The sequence below is a fragment of the Mixophyes fleayi genome, chromosome 3 (genome assembly GCF_038048845.1).
Source record: "Mixophyes fleayi isolate aMixFle1 chromosome 3, aMixFle1.hap1, whole genome shotgun sequence".
In the NCBI taxonomy this organism is placed as follows: domain Eukaryota; kingdom Metazoa; phylum Chordata; class Amphibia; order Anura; family Limnodynastidae; genus Mixophyes; species Mixophyes fleayi.
The window spans coordinates 189,181,491-189,199,092 of NC_134404.1; the positions used below are offsets into that span (position 1 = coordinate 189,181,491).

The window sequence follows — 17,602 nt, forward strand, 5'->3', positions numbered from 1 at the left end:
GTCCTTAAGAAAAAATGGTTAGCCATTCTTAGCATTGGCTGCTTTTTAAAGGATTACACACAAAATACACAAAAAAATGTTTGGATGGTAATCTCTAAGATAATATAAAATACAACATTACATTTATCTTTGCTCTGACCCGATCTGGTGGGTCCCACCAAAGATTCCAAAAATTCAATGATGCGATCCTCTGTCCTGCCACTTACCTGATGGAAACAGACAGCAGTGTTGTTGATGCACCTTGCTGGGAACATCCCATTAAAGCAATCATTTACAACAAATATAATTACAAGCTTGGACAATTACATTTCTAATTCATCCCTTGCGTTGTATTACATTGTTTTATATCTCCTGTGTGCCACACTTGTAGTGATAATTGCATTATCTCATCGAATGTTTCAACTTTGCAAGTTAAGTTCATAGGGGGTATTCAATTGTTAGCGTTAACGGGGAAAAACGAGCGCTCAAAAAATCTTAGCCTTAATACGGTAATCACTCGCGGAATTTCAGCTCGCTGCTCCCTGAGCGGTGAGCTGAAATTCCGCGAGTAAACTACCGTATTAACGCTTTTCTCGCGCAATATTACCGTATAAACGGTAATATTTTTTGAGCGCTCGTTTTTCCCCGTTAACGCTAACAATTGAATATCCCCCCCCCATAGTGTGTGTGGGCAGTTTCAGTCAAGCATCAGCTACATGCGTCGACATAATTTATTTTACATGAAGATTGGTGGTGTTTGACCTTATTTTTTTGAAATTATATTTTCTCTCTTTTGAAGTACAAATGTCTATTAATAAACTAAATAATGTCCTTAACGGTGGTAGTCATTTAATCGGCTATCACAATGCCGACAAACTTTACAGCGACATTAAAAATACTGATGAGTATAACAGCGACAAGAACATAATGTAGACTTGACATCTAACAGACAGCTCAAAATCTAGACTTACCATGTAACCGACAGCAACTATTTAACCCACTTTTAATGCCTGGCACATCTAAAATGCGACTTTCAGAAATCTCTGCAGTGAGAAATTATGTCACTTGTAATGGCCAGAGTGAAAACGACTATTTTAAATCGTCAATGGGCGAACCCGCCACCTGTATAATGTAATCCAAGCGGCGGGTTTGTAAAGTCTGTCGGCATTGTGACAGATGATAAATCCTACCACACCTTACTAAAGTGACCATTCTTTCTGAAATAATTGCTAGTTGGATGAAAAGTCTACATTCAAAATTACAGATTAAGAGACTTTATAATAGCCTGTAAGGAAATGCAAATAATTTGGACTAGATGATTTCACATCATTTATAATTCACTGGTTCTAATTTAACAGCAGATAAAAGGCCAGTCATAGTAATTAATCTGCACCTGATAATCTGAAGACATCAGAGAGGGTCCACCCGAGTTAGCGGCTGAAGGCCCCATACGTGGTTTCTTGTTCGGAGGTCCTGGGTTAAGGCTGGAGTCTTGGCTATGTTGGACTGCTGCTCCTGCTGTTCCTCCTGCTCCCCCTGTACCATTGGTCTGGCTGCTATTCTGCTGCTGAGCTGCTGTCTGCTGTTGGTTTGCTGCTTGTTGCTGGTGCTGATTTTGTGCCTGTTGATTCTGAAGATCAAAAATGTTTACCATGTTAATTAATGGAACACAATGTTTCTGTAATACTGCATATATATGCTGTGCACAAATATACAACATGTGCATGAAGTGTGCAAAGTTATAGTACTGCATTATTAAGGCATGCAGCAAACTTTGTGTTCAAAAGAAACACACCATGATTATTCTAGTATCATCATCATTTATTTATATAGTGCCAACATATTCCATAGAGCTTTACAATTGGGGACAAACATAATAAACTAATAAACAAACTGGGTAAAACAGACAAAGTGGTGAGAAGGCCCTGCTCGCAAGCTTACAATCTATGGGACAATGGGAGATTGACACATGAGGTTAAGTCTACATTTTGCATTTCGGCCCAGCCAGACTGCAAAGGTAAAAGTGACTCATAAGCTAAATGATCCCGCCACACAACAATGTTGGTCAGGGGGTAGTTGTCTTGTGTGAAATTGTGTAACAGGCTAAAGGTAGCGAGGTTAAGAGGGTGGCTGAGGAATATTATAAGCTTATATTAAATATATAGTATGCAAATGTACTGGCAATTATAGAATTTGTGCTTAATTTAGTACTAGACAATCCAATTTACAAATTGCAACATTTTCAACTGCAACCAGGCTCAAGTAAGGGTTGGTTGGTTGGTGTTGATAAAATAGACTCAGGTTGAAAGATTGATCAGATCTGTACAAGTCAAAAGTTTGCCTATAGCAAACCAGACATGAAATTCACACATTCAATTTTTTTAACCTGTAGATGAACTTTTGTGTTTATGCTTATTCTTCATGGAACACTTTTGTAATAAATATTTAATAAACATATAATTTGAAATTTTTAAAGAATTCTCACAGAACTTGCATAACTCATTATCATAACTGTGCTTTGAAGTTTGCTTCAAGCAGATTGCTCAGTACTGGACCTGCTTAGAATCTACTTTCTTACAAACTGCTAAACAAATTTCAGCTCATATGCGTTCAAGAGTCCTGCTTGATTTGAGTTTTCAGAGCTGTATGAACACATATGTGTATGTTGCAAATGGACATGTATGGTTATTGTATGAAAAAAACAAAACTTGTGAGGGACAGGGCTACGACATGTGAAACCTGCTATAGACTAAGTGCAAGGGGAAAGTCATGGACATTTCTAATCAAGTTGAATGTTTGAACTTTCATGTACAGATGCAATATTCCCACACAAATTTAACAGTCTAACTCCTTTAACTTTTGTGTAATGCTCCCCACATCATGTTATTTGATACAGTCCTATTCTCACTTACACAATCATATGGGTGAACAGGATCCTGCCTCTCACATGTTCACCAAATATTCTGTGCTGTTTGTCATTTTGATGATCTGATTGGCTAAAAGTTCTTTAACCCACTTGTTTCAAATCATGGTACACACAAGTGGTGCCTAAATCTGACAACAAAAAGTTACTATAATCATAGTCAGATGCACTGTAAAAGTGTAAAAACTTTAGCTTTTAAAAAATAAATAGCAACAGTATTCTTCAATGTTTCCAAATTGTCTATAAATCAAGTGTCCCCAGATACAATAGAAAAGTTTTCTAGGAGCTTTAGTAAACTGCTCCTCCTCCTACAAATCACAATGCTTTTGTTATATACAATAACACACTGTGACAGTAGGTACTGAAGACCAATATAGCTATAAATTAATAGGAGAAATGGAGACGTTGACCTCAGGGCTGTTGCTGGTAACTCCAGCATCCCCATCGGAGATTGTGGGTGCGCAATAAAGCCCCTTTGTGCTCTGTTTAGAGTGGGAACTTTGATACTAAGAGAGCAGGCACCTGCGCCAACAAATTTTTATTTTGTGCTGGCTGGGCACCAGGCTTACCGTGTGTCATCAGCCCTTGTTGACCTTTGATTTAGTAATCAGGAAACCAAGATGCCACTGATCAATTTTGTTAACGCTATCTCAGACAAAGGTGGAACTACAGAAGGTGCAAGTGGTTTGGCCACCATGGGGCCCAGAAGTGAAAGGATGGCGGAAATTCTGGGTCACACCCCCCCCCACCCCCCCGGGTCACACCCATCCACCAAGTCCCTCCATTTCCCCTGCTGTGAGAGGAGAGTAGCATCACTAGTCCCTACCACACTTTGCTACGGGTCTCAGCACTGTTCTGCCCCAAGTCTCAGGGGAATAGGCTGGTCAATCAAAAATGAAGTCAGTAATGAGCCTAAGCTGGGTAATTAAGCCAGTCTACAGTATATGTGTTGTACAAATAATGTAAAAGTAAATAGAAAGGAGAAAAATCTAAGAGTAAGAAAGTATTCTTGTATTAAGACCAGGGGCTAAATGTATCAAGCTGAGAGTTTTCCGGCGGGTTTGAAAAACCAATCAGATTCTAGCTATCATTTATTTAGTACATTCTACAAAATGATAGCTAGAATCTGATTGGTTGCTATAGGCAACATCTCCACTTTTCAAACCCGCCGGAAAACTCTCACCTTGATACATTTAGCCCCAGAAATTACTATTGGATGGTAAAAGGTCAATTACCTGTAGTGAAAGATTGAAAATTCCAGCCAGTCTGTTTCAGACATCAGTTTATGTATTTATATGACAGTTTTGTATAAGATAAATTAGATTTAGCCAAGCAATGTAATAGAGTAGAGTACATTCAATGTGCTTTTCAGGCAAAATCATGCCTCAACAAGACAAAAAAAATGATATATTGAAAAAAAGAAACATATCTATTCTATACCCAGCTTTTAACTGATCCTCATCAGGTTAAATTATCTGCTGTAATGAACCAGAACTGCACAGCTATTAATTATTTATCTCCATGTTTTGGAAGGGACTCACGCATCAACACTATTTTATAACATATTTTATATTCTATGCTTTTAAAAGTATGGTATTGTACAGTAATCGATGAAACAAATAAAATAAAATGTAAACTGACAATATTTTTAATGATTTGGAATAGCAGTGTGTGCAGGGCCAGTGTATTTCTACAAGATCCTTGAACAGCAGTCAGTCAGTCTGGCCTGGTGATATCTTTTGTTCTGTTCACTCAATTAGCTTAGTCATTGACAACATTATTACATAGGCTATGATATCAAAGGATGCAAATGTTTTGCAGCAGAGAACAAAAAACAACAAGACACTGAAGCTGCGGAACAAAAAGATATAAAAATATTTCCACCTTCTATATATTAGACAATAAAACAACAAAATATATAACAGTTACACTCTCCGTGAATGTGCAGATTAAAATGCCTTGGATTTGCACTAGGGCACCTAGAACGAGTGGCTAGGGCACCTGGATCTTGAAGGCCTGCTTGCTTTTTTTTGCAGTTTGCTTCCCCTTGAAACTTCAGCACTGCGCTAAATGGTCTGGTACGGGTTCCCATTATGACAGTGACTGCAGATGCTGTGGGTTTCCCTGCTATAGTGGGACTGGTTCACTCTGTATTAGCCTGGTGCTGATTACTACTTTAGCAGGGAGAAACTACGCCGCCACACGGGTTTGGTGGGGGACTTTTTTTTTTTTTTTATTATAATTATTTAAATGTTTTCATTTATTGGAGCTTGTCTAGAAGGGGGACCACACTTTTTAAGGTCCTGTAGGTATCACAAAAAGTTGTTCCATGTTTCTAAATCCCTCTGTTCTGGACAAATATATGGAAGTTGGCTTAAACCAAGTCTAATGAGTGTGGTTCTTTCTCATCACTAGGTTGTGGATAAAAGGATGGTGGAAAAACTTCCTCATTAATGTGGAAAATAGATACCATTTCTGGCAGAAACGTTGGATTGGCTCTAAGTACCAACTTATCTGCATAGATATTCAGAAAGAGTTGTTTGCAGCACAGTGTGTGTAAATCGCCAACCCAGTGGGCAAAAGTAACTGCCGCTTGGAACACTAATTTCAGTATCATCCATTTCAGAGAAACTTTGAGTAGTGCTTCAATAGACAGTATTGAGCACTAAATTGAGGTCTCATGGAGCCACAAAAGACCTAATAGAGGGACAGATCCTCTTCACTGCTTGGAAGAAACAAACAAACAATTTTCTGAAGCTAATTTGGTGTCTAAGTAGACACACAGTGTCAATACTTGTACCTTGAGTGAAGAACAGGCAAAGCCTTTGCTGATATCATCCTGTAGGAAATCAATATGTGGAATAGTTTCTGCAGCAGTATTAAATTTAGACTAATACCATGTGATACATTTCTTCAAAATTCTATGATAGATTATTGAAGAGTTCTTCTTACTCGCTTGTAAAAGTGTGCTGATCACTGACTCCATGACTCCTTTCTCTCTGAGCAGTTCCCGCACAATCTCCATAGCATTAAAGCTTACAAAAGATGGGCTCTGCAGTCCGTGATACTAGGTTTTGCCACCAGCTGAGAGACTTCTTTGTGGGTCTTGACATTGTGATGGCATGAGTCAGAGAAACCTGTTTGTGAATCCACTGGGGTTGAAGTTCTCTATGGTGTAGGAAAACATTCCCAAGAATCAAAGTACCTTTCTTATTGTTGTTTGGTGATAGGTGCCAGGGACTGGAACTTGATGCACTTTCTTGACAGAGGGACCTTGTTTTGTATAATGTTTGTCTGGACCCTAGGAACTTTATCTGTTGTGATCAGGTGATATTACTTGTTATCCTGTAAACAATCCAGCCATCTTCTTGTAAAACTGTTTTAACTGTCCAGAAGGATATCGTCCAAATCGGGCCATATCATTTTCTTAATTCCGCAACCAGAGTAACTAGTGCTTTAGTAGAACGTTTTTCGGGAAATTGACAGGCTGAAGGACAGACTGGTGAAGTGAAAGTGCTGACCCATAACCTGAGGCATTTCCTGTGATGAACTGCAACAGGGATATGAAAATAGGCATCTTGAAGAATTATGGATGTGTAAAAAATCCCCTTTACTGATGGCCTTGAGGATAGAATTCAGTTTCAATGAGAGTGTCTGGTACAGACATACCCGTTGAGCTTCAAATCCAGAGCAGTGTGAAAGGCTCCTGACAATTTCCTGATGAGGAAGAGTCTGAAATAAAACCCTGTGTCCTAAGCCTAAGCCTACACAGTGTACACTGTTCTGTAAGACATTAAAATCTCCTGGGGTTGATGGAGTCTTGTAATGGATAATAAAGTATCCCCTGGGATAATGGTGGAACTCTGGTATCCATTTCTTACATTGTCCAAAACCTATTTGTCTGTGATAGAGTGGGCCCATATTTCACCATTATTTCACCATTATGTGTTTTAATGGAGACTGATCCTGGCAATAGCCATTGCAGAGTTCTCTGATTAGTCTTTCCTATTTTATGTTTGAATGCTCAAAAGGACTGTTTGGGTGTAGCAGACTACTTCTGTATCATGGTGTCTAATTTGCCTCCAAAGAGCAGGGATACTTCAAATAGGATATTGGATAGACTATTTTTTGACTGAGTGTCTGCTGCCCAGGGGCCCCACCAGAGGGCTCTCCTGGCCATCACTGCTGATGCCATTGACCTTGCTGAAAAAGCAATGGTATCCGAAGATGCTTCACATAAAATTGCTATGCCTCTCTGCATACCCTCAATACTTTTCAACATGTATTGCAAATGTCTTTCCCCAAAGTTTAAGCACCCTAGCCACTAAGATCATGGCCACGCCTGACTTTAATGTGATTCCAGATTAAATATGAGGACCCCCATCTTCAAGAGGAATAGTAGTTCTGACTGACATACTAGCTATAGGTGTATCTTACAGAACCAGTATCCACATCTGCGCCCCTTCATCACTGAATGGATACATACAGTCTAACCTCTTAGTTAGACTGACACTTTTCCACTTTCGCCCATTCCTCAGAAGTTCCTTCACAACTTGATATATGGTAAAAACTTTCCCCTTTTTACTACGCTCCTTAAAAAGAGTTTTATGAGTTGCAGTGGAAGTTGTTTTGTCATTCATCCCCATAGACTTATATACATATTGAGGCATTGACGTTTTACATTATCCAAATTAATCCCCCCAGACTCATTACTAGGGGAGTCTTCTAAATTCCCTGAAAAATCCCAATCTGACAGAGTATCGATCTTTAAAGCCCATACTTGTTCAGGTCTTGCTCTCTTTATGCCTTGCATAGTGCACAGATCCTCCTTGGTGACAAAAAACTCCTTCATCCAGGCTATACTTTCCTTAAACTGTTCAGGGGTCTTTCCATTGGCTTGAGAATTGTAAAGAGGTAATCCAGAAGGGAGCCTTGAGGTGATGGATACATGTGCAAGCCTGGAATTGCAGAGTCTAACGGATTCCCTGGTCTTCACCATGAACTGCTGCAAGGTAGGAAGGGCTTAGCAGCCAGGAACCTGCAAGTCACGGCCCTCTGAAAAGCCACTAGGTGTAACACAGCAGAGATGGAGGAAGGGTAATCCAGAGGCAGGTCAGCAAACAGTAGACTGGCGGTAGTGAGACACAAATATCAGCATGCAGAAGGGAAGTCCAATAACAAGCTGGGAAATGGTACACAGACAATAGTGCAGTACAAAATCAGCATCAGAGAGAGAATGGTCAAAAAAAAGAAAGAACTGGTACACAAGGAGTTAATAGGCAGAGAAGCAATCCAAGGGAGAAGCACAAGAAAACTCAGCTTCTGCCACATAACAGGGAGCCAGACCCGCGTGAAAACCTACTGTTGCAGTGTCAGAGTGACATACATATACTCTGCAGATTTGAATATGCCGCCTCCCAGCCACGATCAAGTGACCACCCAAACCAGGAAGTGCTGACCTCTACACAGAGGGGAATGTATGTTTTGTGACAAGAATTACATATAGCACAAAAGACCCCTTCAGATCTGGCTGTTAAAGATTTATCACAAGCTCCAGAACTTATGATGTTGCACTTTGCTGTCTGTGACAGGATGGACCGCCTATGCCACCCTGTCTGTTGTTGCTGGGAACCGGCTGAGCTTACTTTGCCACCGTTCCCTTTCGTTATCCCAAATGCGCCCTCTTGCCTCAGTAGGAGGGGCTTACACGAGCCGCCACCACTGAGATCCTTCTATGCAGGGCCATCTTATCAACATTTTGGGCCCCCGGGCAAAGCAGTGCACCGGGGCCCCTATATATACATATATATATATATATATATATATATATATATATATATAAAAATATATATATATATATATATATATATATATATATATATATATATATATATATATATATAAAAAAAAAATATATATATATATATATATGGGCCCTGGGGGGCCCGTCGGAGGCAGCAAAAAAACCCAAAAACCTATGCACTACGAGCGCGACGGAGGGAGCCGGATCGCCAGCTGACCGCAAAGTAAGTATTTTCTTCTTTTTCTTCAGGTTTGTTTTTTTTTTGCTGCCTCCGATGGGCCCCCCTGGGCTGTAGGGCCCCCGGGCACCTGTCCATTGTGCCCAATGGGAAAGACGACCCTGCTTCTATGGCACTCAGAACCACGTTCCTTCTGGGTAACTGACGCTTCTAGTGTACCTCGTTGCTGGTGTACCTGGGCTGGTACTCCTGACCGCTCACTATAAATCAGGGTTGCTGTGGATGGATCCCCCCTGGCCTATCACACTAACCAGGGCTGCATGGGTAGCAGGCAGAGCAGTGGTACTGGAAAAAGTTTGGTCCAAACCTCAGACAGCCGGAGAACGGATTAGATTTAGGATCTAATCTGCAAGTCACAGGAATACAGCAATATTGAAGATGTTTTCAAGCAGATCTATCATCATTTATTTATATTTTTATATATTTATATTTTTTAATAATTCCGCAGCGCTGTACAGAGAACTCATTCACATCAGTCCCTGCCCCAATGGAGCTTACAGTCTAAATTCCCTAATATAGACACACACAGACAGACAAACAGAGACAGACAGACAGAGAGGGAGAGACTAGGGTCAATTTTGATAGCAGCCAATTAACCTACCAGTATGTTTTTGGAGTGTGGGAGGAAACCAGAGCACCTGGAGAAAACCCACGCAAACACAGGGAGAACATACAAACTCCACACAGTGTCTATGAAGGTCTATGAAGCAAGAATGTTTATTTGCTCTCACTGCTTAGTGGTACCATTGATCAGGTCAGATGTAAAAATCAAAAGAATACATTACATGCTCAACCAGCTCATCTTTTATACAGTTCTGACATAACTCCTAGCAGAGGTAAGCCAGCCCCTTGGACCTAGCTGGTCTATCCCCATCTACCTTCCTAGCTACACGGTACAACAACCCTTTATGCCAGGTTACACTCCCCACCTCCATAACTGGAAGGCTGCCGCTAGCCTGGCGCCTCATACCTTCCAGGGAGGGATCAGAGAGCTGCGCTGACCTGAACTCTTCCCTGCGGCCCTCACTATCATCTAAATCAGGATATGCTGCAGGGGGGTCTATTTTAGGGTGAATAGGCTCAGTCAAAGTGGGGTCAGTTAAAGGGAGGTCACCGTGGTCAGCTATACTCACCGCTGGAGTTAGCATACTGCTAGGGACAGGAGCATCACCGGGCACCCCCACAAGATCAGGTTGGCAAGAGACAACATCCTCTGCGTTGCTAGGGGACATAGTCATTCCAGAGGCAAAGTGCTGGCTGTTTCCTGAAGAAATAGCAGATGTGGTCTTTTCCTCTGTGCTGGCTGAAGCTGTGGTTGCAGGTGATGACTGTTGTCTAGCAGCTGTGGTCTTTTCCTCTGAGCTGGGTTGTGCAGGTGTAGATCCTGAAGACTGTAGCTTAGCAGCTTGGTTCCGGGTAATAGAGTTGAGAAATGCAGTCACAATTCCACCCCCAATATCGTTGCCCAAAATCACATCAGTTGGGAGACCATCCATAACGGCAACATCTCGCAACTCCTGGCCATCTCCCCAGTCCAGATACACCCTTGCTACAGGCAATTCTTTTTCCAGTCCATCTGCCACAGTAACTTTGGCAGTGCGATCCTGCAATACTACAGCAGGATCAATAAGATGGGGACTCAGAACAGTAATTGAGGCCCCTGAGCCTCTCAGTCCTTCACCCTGCAGGGGTCCCACTTGGACCGGCTGCAGGTTTCTCCACATGTTTTTGGGGGGTCTTTTGGACACACAGGTGACTCTTTCCGCTGAGTTACCTTCAGACACGCCACACTCCATTGGGCTGGCAGGGGTGGAAACAGTCTCTAATGGCTTACCTTCACCAGTTAAGCAAGTTAGCCGGGCCCCAGGACTCGGATTAGGGGCACGAGTCTGGGGTACTGGGGCTGTGGGACAGTCCATCCTTAAATTACTGATTTTCCCGCAGTGGTAGCACTTTCTCTCCAGCCTGGGCTCCGATGGTCTCTGATAACATCCAGGGACAGGGCGGGGCAGTGGCTGGCGAGGAGTACCTGAAGGTTTAGGTACTTGCTTTTGGGATGAGTAGAAGAGGGGTTTCCCCCTGTTTGTACAGTCCTTTGGGGTTGGCTGTTAGCCTGGCGCTTCTACCAGTGTGGCCTCAGTGCCACATACTGATACACCGGCTGTGCGGCTGCTTCCAGGGTGCCTGGCTTCCGGTCCAGCACCCATTCTGTCACCTCCGGTGCGCACCGTCAGTGAAACTGCTCTTGGCACATCAAGTCTATTACCTCATCCATGGTCTGGGCACCTGCCCCGCACACCCACTTCCTGGCTGACTCCTGCAGCAGGTTGGCAAACTCCTCATGGGTGGCGTGGAAGTCCTTTGTAAAGTCTCGGAACTTCAGACAATAGGTCTCTGGGGTAATAGTGTACCATTTAAGGAGTGCCCTTTTTACTATATAATAGTCTGCACAGTCCTCTGTGGGCACCCCACGGTAGGCCTCCACTCAGGGCCGGATTAAGACATTGTAGGCCCCTGGGCTTGGGATACTGTGAGGCCCCCATTTGTCAAGCAATTTATGCCCAGTCCGATATTGGGGCCCCCCTCAGTAATATCGTATTGGGCATGTCTACCTTCTCACAATCTAACCCTAATTTTTCCACCACATCTTAAACCTAACCTTCTCCTACCTCATCACAACCTAACTCTAACCTATTCCTACCTCCTTTTAGCCTAACCCTATGCTCTTACCTACTCAAAGCTCCCCTATGGAACCACTAAACTGCAAATGAATGAACCTCAACCTCAAATGAATCTGCCTAACCCTAACCAAGTACAATCCCAGTGTGTTTCATGGCTCTAAAGCCTGCGGAAGAGAATATATTCACAAAGCTCACTTGTATTTCTGGATAACAGGTCAAGTGCAATATATATATATATACTGTGTATGTATGTATGTATATATATATATATATATATATATATATATATATATATATATATATCCTTGTGCTTTTCCTCTGACTTTTCTCTCCTTGTGGTGGTTGTCACTTCTCCAAATGGCTGTCACACCAGTCTATTTACTCTTTACCATCAGTGTTCCAAAAATGTCTGAGCTGTTTAACCAAAATAGTTAATGGGTAACTATAAAATCAGTATACCCTGCAATCTATCTAATCCGACCAAGCTTCTATGCTTGTGTTATTTTATGCATGGATTTCCTATTTCACTATATAGAAAGTGACCATTAAATATCATAACATAACATTTTAAAAAGCCAGGGAACATCAACACACACTCTCACTGTCACTATCACATACTTTTTTGATTAGTTTGCTAACCACTTACCTGTGCTGGCGCTGCTCAGCTTCATGATGCAGGAGGCATCCGTCTGGGCTGAAGCTAAGGAAGTCACGCGAGAGCCTCTGCAGTCCCCTCTCTGTGACAGGCAGCCTCCTTATTCACTGCCAGGACAGCGTCACTGCCGGATCCGCCCCTTCAGGTCAAACCAAATACGAGAGATTCGCCTATCACCCACCACCATCCCCCGCGCCGCCGGAAAACAAATAATAAAAAAAATGTACTGAAAACACATGAGGCAGTGTATGGATGGCTAATCTGCCCCTGGTCCCCAACCCGATGAAGAAAAAGCCGACGTTTTTTAAAAAAAAAAAACATTTTAAAATCTCTAGGGCCCCCAGCTGCCCAAGGCCCCTGGGCTGTAGCCCATAAAGCCCTTTGGTTAATCCGGCCCTGCCTCCACTGCACGTCCTTGAAGTGTGGGCACCAGATGTTTAACCCATTCCTCTCTGGGTACAGCGTGTAGCCTGCAGGTCCTTTCAAATACCTGCAGGTGCTCATCAATATTCCCAACACAGTCCTCAAATTTAGAGCAAGGTAAAGATAACAGTTCTCTAGGGGGCGCCTCCCCCTAGGCTGCATGGCTGCTGCCCTTCCCTCTTGGCGCCATGCCTCAACAATGACCTGTGCCCGCTGAGCTGCAGATGCGTTGTCTATTAAGGCCGCCAGCTGGATCTTTAGCCCGGCAGCCCTGCGCTTATCATAGGATTGAGGGGCTTGTTGTGTGGGTGAAGTCTGCTGGGTAGAGGTCTCTGCAGGCTGTTGATCAGGGATCTCTGCTGTCTGGGCGTCTGGGGTGCTATTTCCTCAGCGCCTCTCTCATCTCCGCTCTGTTTGGCGAATCGCTAATGTCAATGCCCTTGGCACTGCACAGAGTCTCGAGATCCGCCCTGGACATGTTGGTGTAATCAGACATCCTGTGCGTTCTCCAGGCTGCAGTTATTCCTCCCCTGAATAACTCGGCTCTCCTGATTGGTTCACGAAAAGCCGCCTGCGGTTATCCCACTGCTGCCACCAGAAATCTGTGACATGATGGACCGCCTATGCCACCCTGTCTGTTGTTGCTGGGAACCGGCTGGGCTTACTTTGCCACTGTTCCTTTCGTTATCCCAAATGTGCCCTCTTGCCTCAGTAGGAGGGGCTTACACGAGCTGCCACCACTGAGCTCCTTCTATGGCACTCAGAACCACGTTCCTTCTGGGTAGCTGATGCTGCCAGTGTACCTCGTTGCTGGTGTACCTGGGCTGGTACTTCTGACCTCTCACTATAGATCAGGGTTGCTGTGGATGGATTTCCTTGCCCCAAGATATGCAAAAGGCTTTCAAAACAAAGACTTATTGTATCAGATATACATCAGAAATAAGGTGTTTGCTTTTGAAAGGTTACAACAGAAAAAACTCATTTTCTACCCTGGTCTCAGAAATAACGATTTTCTATATCACAATATACACAATATCAAAAATAAGTGCACATGCAATTATATAAATAAGCGCCCTGCGCTATTTATACCAAAAGTTATTTAATAGTGATCCAGTCACACTGTCCTTTTCACAGGCTCTGCAAGAGTACTGAAAGGACTGGATATTCAGAACAGCTAACTACAAGTTATTAATGCAGGAAATATAAAGCACCTCTAGCTTAGAGGCTTACCTAGAGTGGGTGCTCTTCAGGTGTTTGGGGTTGGACTCTTATGTCAGTAAACTTGGCGCAAGATACAAATTACACACATATTGTCTCTGAAAGGAATCAGACTGGTGTTTCCTGGGTAGATAGCGCAGTACTTGGCTTATTCCACAGATGGTGCGTCGCCAGGACCACTAAGTAAGTCTCTGCACTACACAAAAATAACAAACACTACCTGGTCTACCTATTATTAGAGACATAAAAGATATAGAGGAAGCAGAGAAGCTGCCTTATATACTGTCTGAGACAGTTTTACTACCTAAACTCCCTTACCCATTGTAATGACTGCCATGGAGGATTGAAAAAGAAAGTTTGCCTTTATTCTATCATATGTTTTTTTATTTTTACTATATCATGTGTGTGTGCGTCATAGATAGCCTCTATCATTTCTTTTAACAGCACTAAGAGAACATTCCACATGAGAATTTCCCAGAGAAAATCAGTATGCAGTGATAAGAATAATGGAAAATAGACCTTACAATAATGTGCTGTAGATAACAGTATCTAATCCACTGTTTAACATGGAAGTGTCTGAACCTAATACACACCTTGTCAGCTTTTTCTTCAGGCTCATCTTCATTTAAAAATTCCCGTTTGGGATATGGAATCTGACACCCTGCAAATACACTGATAAAATGCAGTCAGTAAGCACAGAGAGGACAAAATAACTTTACTAATTTATAAACGTCATACATTTTACATTGCTGTTTGAAAGACTCATAAACTAATATATATCAGTTTCTCTAATGATCAAAATTGTGATTTGGCCTGTTTCATAATTAAGTAAGCAATCTAACAAAAAGGTCAAAAAAGTTACTTTAAGTAATGTACACTAAAATTAAATTTTTTCAAAGGCTAAAAAGGTGGATTTTATAATAAAGGTCAGGTAAAAGCCACATACTTACAGTATATAGTGATCTAGTTATTCAAGGGAAAAAAGCCCTATGGCCTCAGGATGGTGATAAGAGAAAAACATCATACAAAAATGTTTTATTCTTTGAATAAAGCCTATTTTATTTGTGTAAAAATATTAAAATATAAGTATGGGCTTTCAGTTGCACAGCCAACTAGTTAGCTGTGTCACATATTCGCATATCCCTGAGACTGGCCTGGCAAAGTTGTTAACATTTACCGCTCCGGGCCAGTATCGCTGAGGCATTGGAGTGTTGCTCAGGTGCCAACGTGATATTTTATTGATAAGTTGTGTTGATAAGGTATTTTCTATCTACAACCCACGACAGACAATCAGCCTTAGCTGCACATTGATAAATAGGCCCCCAGTCCTATACCCTGTACAGATGTGTCTTACGGGTTTTATTTAGGCTATTTCTGGGGATGATATATTTCTTTTAAAAGCAATATGAGCCCCTATCTGAAAAGACAGTGTTAGATATAAGTTATTATTTTCCATTTAATATTATTATGTTTTTTTAATGTCAAACATAAGAGTTAGAGATCTGATTAATTTGAACTTCACACAAGTTGTCTACGGACAAAATGAAAGCTGTAAAAAATTCTAAGACATGAAAAGCTCATGTTAAGCGCATATGGAATGATTTAACTATATTGTCAAAAGGCTTTGTGGAGCAGTTTCATCTTTAAAATGTAGACACATAGGTCTATTTTCCATAGTGCACAATATTTAATAACAAAGTCTAGGATGGCCTCTCTTATCACCATGATTTAGGCACATATTATTTCAATGTCATCATCAATGTCAAAGGCACTGTGCTATACTCTGCAAGCCAAATAATGTAGGAGCAAGAACAGAGACTCGGGCGTCACAAGACTCAGAATACTGCCACAGAGATAAGCAAGTAAATGTGCATGCTTGGTGTTTAATGTAACACATTTTTAAATTTTTATTGTACATGAGATTGTAAAAAGAGACCCAGTTGAAACAAAGAACACATACTCAGATGTTGGCAGAGGATCCTCTTGGAAATAGAGATCCTGTAACGCTTGTTCTGACGTTATCCTTTTTGTGGGGTCCATAGTAAGAAGTTTTTGAAGCTGCATAAAGCAAGATTACAGAAATACAAAAAAAATAAGCACAAATTAAAACACACAGGAAGTAATTTAGGAAGTGCAAAACGGACAAAACATGTTGTGCCTCAGTTTACATGCGCCTAGATATCTGCCAAAATACATAGGTTTTTGTGAATTAGAGTAGCTAAATTGTATTTAGCAACGCTACGGTCCTAAGTCATTAAGGAGAGCAAAGCATAAAAAAGGAGTAACTTTGCACCATGGCAAAACCATGTTGCATTGGAGGGGGAAGTAAATGTAAAACGCTGGGACAGATTTATAGTTTGGGTAGGGCATGTCCTAGATCAACTTTAAATTTCAGTGTAAAAATAAAGCTATGAATTATTTGTGTGCTACATGAAAAAACACCCAGTATTTAATTTATGTGCAAAATAATAAACTAATTTGCACCCCTTGCATTGTAACATGGTTTGTCCCAGACAACATTTACTCCTTTTTTTTGGTCTTAATTTCCTATGTATCTAACTTTTTAATGTCTTCTGTTGTTTAGTAAGGTGCCTCAAAAAACCCTTGCTTAATGGACTTTATATAATCTAGGGGAATGTTCCCATTATCAGTAGCAGATGCATGTGTATTTATCTCTATAGCATGTTTACGATTAATTGATCAGAACAAGTCGTATTATGGAAGCGCTGGAGGCATTCTGCCTCATATATTACAAAATGTAAATGTTCTTGTGGCTTACATCATTCCAATCATTGCACCCTAGTTATGACATAACATTTACACTTACACCCAATGCACTGTGCTTGAACTATAAGCCATGAATAGCATTACTTTTTCTATACGTATGTAGTAGTGCCAACAATAGCTGCAATGTCCTTCGCAATCAATATATATTCATTTATATTTTCTTCAAAGCTCCAACTGTGGGGTTGAATAATTCATTTTCTCATAAGTTGTAAAATTATATATATGATTATTGGAAAAGAACATCATTTCTGGGAAATGTTCGGGAAATGGATAGTGGTTTGTAAACATCTTGGTTTTAGAACATGTGTGAGCACAATTATATATGACAAGATTAACCATGCAGAGTCTTAATGGCGCTGACACAGCAATCTTCTAAAATCGAAGTGCAAAGCTGTTATCAGCAAATATTCTGTTACCTTCCTAATGCAAGTTATACATAATGAAGACAGATAGACACTTGTTATTTACTTTAGACCAAACAATATAGCTTCAAGCATACTAGGTTTAACTATACGAATATTGAAAGTTTTACCTTAATATGTATATGTTTCAAATAAAATATAAGTAACACTATAACTAAATATCTATAAAACATAGTAAGTCTAACCTCTCCATACATCATTTCACTGTTCACCATGATTTCTACTGTTGCGGTCTCATTGATTTCATACAATGAAAAGGCTTTTAAGCTACTTGGTGACAATATAAAACTAAGCAACTACTGTTCACCAGGAAATGTCCTTTACATGTGTACAATGAGGCCTATGGTTCTTTACGTCCTACATCAATGAGGATCAATAAGGACAGAACAACTCTCATTGATGAAATATCAGGTAATCTGAAATCAAACAGTTCATCCCAAAAAAGGCCCTACTACAATACTAATCGAAAGACC

At 41.1% G+C, this 17,602-nt stretch overlaps 1 protein-coding gene across 2 annotated transcripts in view; it reads right to left on the reverse strand.

The window, feature by feature from the left end:
- CDK19 (cyclin dependent kinase 19) overlaps positions 1 to 17,602 on the reverse strand; it is a 206,215-nt gene that overhangs the window by 26,414 nt on the left and 162,199 nt on the right. For both annotated transcript variants that reach the window (XM_075202923.1, XM_075202924.1), the window contains 3 exons: positions 15,881 to 15,978; positions 14,514 to 14,592; positions 1,373 to 1,609 (listed from right to left, as the gene is read on the reverse strand). In XM_075202923.1, the coding sequence (XP_075059024.1) occupies positions 1,373 to 1,609; positions 14,514 to 14,592; positions 15,881 to 15,978 (414 nt within the window). The remainder of the gene's footprint in view (positions 1 to 1,372; positions 1,610 to 14,513; positions 14,593 to 15,880; positions 15,979 to 17,602) is intronic.